Source organism: Rhynchophorus ferrugineus, unplaced genomic scaffold (assembly GCF_030347505.1).
Source record: "Rhynchophorus ferrugineus isolate W39M unplaced genomic scaffold, kcgeb_rfMv2 rfM10, whole genome shotgun sequence".
Taxonomy (NCBI): Eukaryota; Metazoa; Arthropoda; class Insecta; order Coleoptera; family Curculionidae; genus Rhynchophorus; species Rhynchophorus ferrugineus.
In genome coordinates, this window is record NW_027472589.1 from 269,510 (window position 1) to 277,450 (window position 7,941).

Consider the following 7,941-nt stretch of genomic DNA (forward strand, 5'->3'; position numbering starts at 1 on the left):
TTTTGTATACTATTTACTATAATAAAAAAAATCAAATGGTAATGCAAAAATATACAAGCACCTACCCATTGCTCATTATTACACAGTCACTTGGAATGAGTAACGACGCGACAAGTTTTGGTTCCGAATTGCTGATCCTCTCCGAACGTTTAACCTCAAAACGAGAGAAAATTTGTTCGAATCCATGTATGTAATAATGCACAGAACTAATAGCGATAATAGACTCTGTCACATAATTAACGGAACGTTTAAAGATTCCTCTCGACGCTGGAAGACGCTTCGAAATAACCACCGCTCACTTGATTTCCCTAGAAATCTGAGCACGTGCCAAAAACACCATCTAGGTAGTATATATATATATTTTACGTTTAATCATCTCAACTGTTATTAAATTATTTATTTTTACAAGCAAAGGTTACGGTTTTACATTACACCCGGGCAAGTCTTAATATCGGTTAGAGTCAAATTTGATCAGAGACGCAGTAGAAACATTAAAAATCACATGTCCCGCCTCTTTGTTTTGCGTTTCCTCGCTTTCCCGCCGCTCTCACTGCTCGAATCACCCTGTTGGACGATCTCCTCCGGTTCGGTCAAGACACGATCCCCGTCTTCGTCGCCCAGGTCGTCTCCGTCCTCCTCCGAATCCGCCGGCTGGTCGACCAGATCGTCTTTGATATCTTCGTCGTTCTGAAAAACGAGATGACAATCTCACAGATTCGTGTTAAAATTAAGTGTTTATGTTTGTACCAATTCATCTCCCATATTCGCAGATGGCGTGGAGCAAATTTCGTACGACTTGCTGGGTTTTTGTGGGAATACCAAATCGATTGCACAAACGAGAATCTGAAAGAACACAATTCCTGCACCTGTGGCTTACCATAAATAAATAACGACTCCTAAATAAATTCGTTTTTAAACCTTAAGTGCCATTAATTTTTTCACATTCTTTCGTTCTAATATATTTTAGGAGTTTTGTTTTACATTTACGTATATTATTTTCAGTTTTTCAAGCTTCCAAATATACCGTTTAAAAAAAAAATGGAAATATTGAAATAAAATTATTGGCATTTTTTCAAACTTGGAAAGTAGCTCCCTCTAGTGGGAAAAAGATGCCCTTCTTAGCAACTCCAGATTTCCATACTCCATTTTTGATATAGTAAAAGGCGAAATAAAAACGAATTTATTTCCGAGAAACCCTTTATGAAAAAAAAACATACCAAACCCAGACAAGCACCCATAATAATGGTGGCAATGGCGAAAATCAGATAAGAAGCAAATGTGGGTAAACCATACTCGTTTGTCAATTTATTGTGGATTTGCTGTAACATTTCAAATACGTCAAAGTGCAACTTTCATTACCATGAACGCCATACCCTCAGTGACTGCGATAATTTGAAAAACGACGCTATAAAACTCATTTGTAAGGAATTGGGTGCCTTCCAACTGGAAATAGGATCGACCTGTTCCCATTTTCTATCTTCAATAAACAGACTGAAAGAATCCACGTCGCGGGAACCTTTATATTGCCGAAATTGTCCGTCTAAAACACTATGAATTGCCCATTCCAAAATATATTTGCCATATATATTGTTTTAATCAATATCAATACTATAAACTGTAAATTATTTGGCATCGTACCAATTCCATACTCACTGAAATATTGTCGGTAGGGCTGTTACCATAAAACGGCCACTCAATCCTGGTGACGTAGTGACATCTACAGCCCCGATTTGTATTCCTAAAGCATTCCCGGATTCAGCAAACGTTTTCCATTTTGGATCTAAGGCCTTACAAGCCGGACACCACGGTGCATAGCTGTTTTTAAAAAAATGTTCTTATCTGTAATTTATTTTGCGACAACAATATTTTTAACATAATTTACGGCTAGATAATGGTATAGATAATTTAAAAATATAAATTGTGAGACCTGACAATTAACACGTAGGTGCCAGACGAAAGGAGGATTACTTACAATTCCACCATCCATTCTCCTTTCAGTATCTGGGACCAATTCTCCTCGTCCAATTCTATAACTTTATATCCTTCTACATCAAGGAGAATAAGCCCACAAAAAAATAGTACAGATAAGGTCATTTTGTACGCCATTTTTGATAGTTTTCTCACCGGCGTTGTCTTGGAAACGAAAGAAAACAAATACTAAATTATTTAAAAGCTAAACGAACAAGAAATACCGAACTACGATTACTCGACAAAACAATGGTATAATTTTAGATTATAAACATCACGAATTAATTTAAAATTTAGCAGATTAATTAAACATACGAGCAAAAATTAACGGACTGCGTTAACCTGTCTGTCTATATTTATCTGACGTTTCTAATGATTAATAATGTAAAATTGAGAAAAATCAAAAAAGTCTTAAGAAGAAGACAAAAGCTACTAACCTCCATAATTAATAGGGTTATGTATAAAGTAAAATGAAAATATAAATTGTAAATATGAAGTTATTGGTGTTAAAGCATCGTTTTTTATTTGCTACTAAATATCTGTCGGGAAATAGAAGGTTACTGTCTAGTCTAGGATTATTTGTATGTTGAATAAACGCTAATATGGTTCAATAAACTTACTGAAACTGTTTCAGGACGAAGATCTATCATGTAGTGTTAAGCGTAGAATAGAAAGACATTGGGCTTCCAAGTTGTATCAGCAATCATTTCAGGAAAATGACAAATCCAAAGAAAAATATTATGTGCTCTGCATGTTTCCCTATCCTTCAGGGTTCTTGCATATGGGGCATGTTCGTATATATACAATTAGTGACGCTTTGGCCCGATTTCAGAGGATGAATGGTAAAAATGTTATTCATCCGATAGGCTGGGATGCATTTGGTTTACCTGCTGAGAATGCGGCCATCGACAGACAATTATCTCCTGAAGATTGGACATTAAAAAACATAGATTACATGAGAGAACAATTGAAAGAATTAGGTTGTAGTTTTGAATGGAAAAGAGAACTGGCAACATGTGATCCTGTATATTACAGGTGGACTCAAGAATTATTTCTGAAACTTTTTGAGGCAGGTCTAGTTTATCAGAAAGAAGCTCTTGTTAACTGGGACCCAGTGGATCAAACTGTCTTGGCCGATGAGCAGGTGGATGAAAATGGCAATTCTTGGAGGTATTTAGTGATTCAGTTATTAGTTTTCATTTGAAATCTATTGATTTTTAGATCAGGAGCTCATGTAGAGAAAAAACTGCTGAAACAGTGGTTTATTCGAACAACCCAGTTCGCCAAAGAATTATATGATGGTCTGAACGATTCAGTCCTGCATGACTGGAAAGACATAATTAAGCTGCAAAAACATTGGATAGGAGAATGTGACGGAGTCAATTTTTATTTCAAAATCAATAATGTATCTTTAAAAAATAGGTATTTACCAATATTAAATATCAGTGACGATTTCAAGTCAAATATTTTTTCAGCGAAAATGATTCAGTAACTGTCTGGACGCGTTGGCCGGAACATATAGAAAAGGTTAGATTTGTAGCTGTAAAAGATAGTCATCTTTTAGCGCTTAAGGAAAACGTTAAAACCAATGGTAACACGATAAAATTAAATGTAGAGTTGATCAATCCTTTCAATGGGGAACTAGTCCCTGTTTTCGTTACGGAAGAACTGAAATTCGAACCGCTGGGTGATTGTTATGTAGGTATGTTACAATATTTGTATACAATTCTTGACAAATCGTTTTGACATATTGTCCAAATTGAGAAACAATTTTAAGAGATGCGCGCGCAACCAAGAACTTAACGCAACCATAAAAATTTATATTTCAGATGCGACGTTTCCAGTTTGTATATAGTATATTAGTATGAGGTTTACAATACATTTAAATTAGCACAAATTAATGGTAACCTAAGTATATATTTTTAAAATTTTGGATTTGCCTAAACGACAATGAAATTTTACGTTTCGCAATGTTGCCGGTTTGCAAGAGCTGTATTTATCTATGGGGAATAATATAAACACTTAAATTACAATTTTTTTTAAGGCTGAGTTCTAGAAATTAGACAGTTGTTTGACCGTTTAATATTAATTGTATTTTTCTAGGGAATGTAGGAAAATTTTATGCGATATCGTTAACACTATGATAAAAGTTAATAAAAATAATTGTTGATAAAAACGCGTAAGCTTATATGCATAATTATAAATCTATTGTCGATATGTAGTTATTAGCGGAATGTAATAGATATTTTGGTTGCGCCGGATCATTAAATGTGCCGTGTATATGATGCATTGTATTAAAAGGTTGTTATATGTGTAAGGAATACCAAGTGCGTCCGAAGAGGCCTTACAGTTTGCTGAAAAATATGGACTTAAAACAGACCCTCTGAATACCGTTGATAATCCCGATGATTTAACTGAAAAACAAAAAGTCATATGTGACAAAGCGAAGCTACTGAAGGCCGGTGGCCATTGGAGCAGCGCCAAATTAAGAGACTGGCTGATATCACGGCAGAGGTCGGCTCTCACATAATATAGATGTTAACAGCATTTTCACATTTATTATTTGAAGATTTTGGGGAACACCTATACCGATAATTCATTGTAAAAAATGTGGGTCTGTACCTGTTGATAGGGGCGATCTACCTGTAAAATTGCCCAAACTTTCGCAGCTTTCCCGTAAAGACAAATCGCCTTTACAAGATGACTCGAGTTGGGTAGGTTGGAGGTCATGTCGCGGACGATTAATGTTATTAATCGCCTTCATTATAGCTTAACACGACTTGCCCCAGTTGTGGAGGTGACGCTACCAGGGAAACGGACACCATGGACACGTTCGTGGATAGTTCGTGGTATTTTCTAAGATACCTCGATCCAAAGTACAATCGGGAGATGTTTTCCAAGGACAAAGCGTTTAAAATGACTCCGGTCGATCTGTACATAGGTGGGAAGGAACATGGTGCGTTCACAGTTTTGTTATAACAGCGATTTAAAATGATCCCGTACACTTTAGCCGTGCTGCATCTGTACTACGCCAGGTTCGTGAGTCACTTCTTGCATTCGTTGGGCATGCTGCCGGAACGGGAACCCTTCAAGCGTCTCCTGGTTCACGGTATGGTGATGGGACGTAGTTTCCGCGTAAAGGGGACGGGCGAGTACATCCCGGAAAGCCGGGTCAAAATCATAGGTATTGTTTGGTGGCACTGGCTCGTTATAAATGGTCCAATTTCGATTGTTGAGTAGATATGAAGAAGAACAAGGCGGTGTGTAAAGAAACTGGCAGGCCGGTCACCATCAGTTGGGAGAAAATGAGCAAGTCCAAGCACAACGGCGTCAACCCGGAGGATATGTTCAACGAATACGGCATCGACACCACCAGACTTCTGATACTGGCGGACGTTTCTCCTACGTCGCATCGGAACTGGAATTCGAACAGTGAGTAGGAAAGAGAGGTGATGCACAGCGAGTAATGGGGTTCGATAACAGCATTTCCCGGCATCCTGAACTGGCAGAAGAGATTGTGGTTGACGATGAGGGATTTCTTGAAGCACCGGAACCATCCGCCGCCTATGATCGCCAAGGACCAGTTCAAGGCCCAAGAGAATTTTCTGTGGGATTCCCGAAATTACTACATAAAAGGCAACACGTTCAACTTTGTGATATCACAGCAGGTCAGCATAGCGGTATCGAAGCAACAGGGTCTGACTAATAGTATTCGGGTGAGTGATCGGGGCTCTTGAGGTGACTTCCGATATTGTTACGGTGATTTTCAGAGATCCCCGGCTGCTGTGATCGCTCACAGTCTCCAATACGAGCGGGCTTTGGCCACGCAGCTAATCCTCCTTTCGCCCCTGGCGCCGCATTTCGCTTCGGAGCTGTGGTCGGGCTTCGTGTCGGCTCCGAATCGTCTCAATCACTCGGGCGAGATCGATTGGGACAAGACCGTGCTGGAACAAGACTGGCCGGAGATCGACGCGGACTACGAACTGGATCTGGTGTGTCAGGTGGGTTCTAGGATTTTTTTTGTGAGCGATAACGTTAATTGGTTTTTATATATACGGGCGTTATTATAGGTGAACGGGCATGAGAATTGCGTGGTGAAGTACAAGCGAGCCGCTCTGGATAGTCTGACGAAAGATGAAGCGGTGGAGGTGGCTCTGAGGCAGAGCGCCGTGCAGAAACCCCTGAAGCTGAGGAACGTCTTGGGCGCTGACTTTACACTGCACCCGGGCTGTGGATCTACCATAAATATTCTAACCGATCAGCCACCGGCAAAAAATCAAGTTCACCACGTAGAAGCCAATACGTAAACAAATAAACCAATACCAAAGTCTGCGATGCGTTTTATTTATTCCCATTTTACGTTGAAAGTTTATTTCCCTATCTTTATTTCTACCGGTAAACTATAAGAAACGATAAAATAAATAATAAACAGGGTGCACCAAATCAATAAGTTTAAATTTGTGAAAAATTAATGCGATTATTAAGAGTAAAACATCTAAGTTAACCATGGAAAAATTATTGTTCGTTAAATAGAACCATAGTCATGTCTTTCGGTAGAATTTCGTTTTATTTTAATGCAGAGCTGTCGAATCCTTTCAATGTTGTAGTGGTCCGTATCGGTATTTGTTATACCGCTGGGCGATTGTTATAAATGTATGTAGCAATGTTTATGTACACAAATCGTTGACAAGTTTTGATGTTTGACGGTAATTTTTGGAGACTCACGCACAACCAATAACTTCAAAAAGTTTATATTTATGATGCGACGTTGTCAGATTGTATAAAATAAATTTATTTACGAAGAATACACTAGCAATATTAGGTTTGTGGGAAGGTGTGTTGTACTGTAAAATCCAAGAGTTTTCTCAATCGCGAATCTTGACTGACATTTTATTTCGAACTTTGGAAATCTGGAAATAGCCTCATACAGCATATTGCCGGACATTGTTCCTAATCAGTTCGAACTGGTAACAGTGAAACTTCGTCGCGCCCGTAGGAGCGAGTTTGACGCCGGCACGGCACAAGTTTTGATATCTCGGCAATTCCGAACAAGAACAACTGTCGGGAGCGCGTCAAGCCAAAGTTGGACTCGCTCCGCTGACGCCTATTCGATTTGTTACCGAATTCTTGTTTCGCGAGGCAGGTTTCTCGCAGAGAGAGAGAGAGGGGGGGGGTCACATTTTCTAGTAGTTGTTTTTCATTTTTATTATTCATTTGTTTAATAAGATGTTTTATGAAAACAAAAAAATTCAAAGAGTAAAAGGTATATGAGAGCCGGCAGTGATTTGAGATTAATTTAACTCGGATAATGGTACTTAATATTTACGCTACAGTTTCTTTAGCGGGCCGCAGGTCATTGCGACTGACAGCGAATGCACGAACCTCAGCACTGATGGTTAGGGACGCCGAAAATATCGACATATAGATATTTTTCTTAGCCAATATTCTTCAAACAAATTTAAAGATATTTCTTAAATATTTTACAAAACCTTTCAATTATTTTTGGGGAAACTAAAAACCAATAATATCAGTCAATAAACCTTTAAAATTGATACTTAATGTTAAAGGTTTAGTGCATTTTGGTACTTAATCTCAAGGACTTGTTAAAAATATTGGGTTTCAAAATGTTTAGAAAATATTGATGGTTTTCCTGGTTGTTGCAATAAATATATTATTAGAAATTAAAATTTATCCCAGTTTTTTATCATTTATTATAACCAGAATTCGCGAGTGCTAAGTGGGATTTGCTTTTGGTAAGTAAGAAAAATTATTTTAATATTTTAGTGGGATTACATAAAATTTGTTTGAGCTTCTTTAGTTTTTTTTTTGGATGCTCCGCAGCACTGCAGCGTTTATGCACCGGTGGCCACTGGATCCACATTTGAAGATCTAAACGTTGAACATATACAAACAAATGTTTAGATTAGAATAATCCCTCGATCCGATACCATCCCGGCTGTACGAGGGGAATCT

General features: G+C 38.2%; 2 protein-coding genes across 4 annotated transcripts; one reads left to right on the forward strand and one right to left on the reverse strand.

Moving 5' to 3' along the window:
* Positions 1-382: 382 nt before the first annotated feature.
* LOC143204301 (thioredoxin-related transmembrane protein 1) lies at positions 383-7,918 on the reverse strand. Of its 2 annotated transcripts, XM_076416886.1 has the most exons (7): positions 7,829-7,918; positions 7,295-7,414; positions 1,654-1,815; positions 1,374-1,548; positions 1,218-1,319; positions 748-843; positions 383-687 (listed from the first exon to the last, which is right to left on the reverse strand). In XM_076416886.1, the coding sequence occupies exons 2-7, from the start codon at positions 7,387-7,389 to the stop codon at positions 499-501; spliced, it is 819 nt and encodes a 272-aa protein (XP_076273001.1). In that variant the 5' UTR covers positions 7,390-7,414; positions 7,829-7,918; the 3' UTR covers positions 383-498. The 2 variants fall into 2 exon arrangements, with proteins under 2 accessions (XP_076273001.1, XP_076273000.1); XM_076416885.1 differs by lacking the exons at positions 7,295-7,414; positions 7,829-7,918 and adding an exon at positions 1,973-2,339.
* On the forward strand, positions 2,407-6,298 carry LeuRS-m (Leucyl-tRNA synthetase, mitochondrial). Of its 2 annotated transcripts, none has more exons than XM_076416841.1 (12): positions 2,407-2,549; positions 2,603-3,138; positions 3,190-3,390; positions 3,444-3,670; positions 4,287-4,482; positions 4,538-4,682; positions 4,738-4,924; positions 4,979-5,152; positions 5,209-5,400; positions 5,452-5,684; positions 5,739-5,969; positions 6,039-6,298. In XM_076416841.1, exons 1-12 carry the CDS (start codon positions 2,460-2,462, stop codon positions 6,273-6,275), a joined length of 2,649 nt encoding a protein of 882 aa, XP_076272956.1. In that variant the 5' UTR covers positions 2,407-2,459; the 3' UTR covers positions 6,276-6,298. The 2 variants fall into 2 exon arrangements, with proteins under 2 accessions (XP_076272956.1, XP_076272957.1); XM_076416842.1 differs by having other exon boundaries at positions 2,432-2,524.
* Positions 7,919-7,941: the final 23 nt, after the last annotated feature.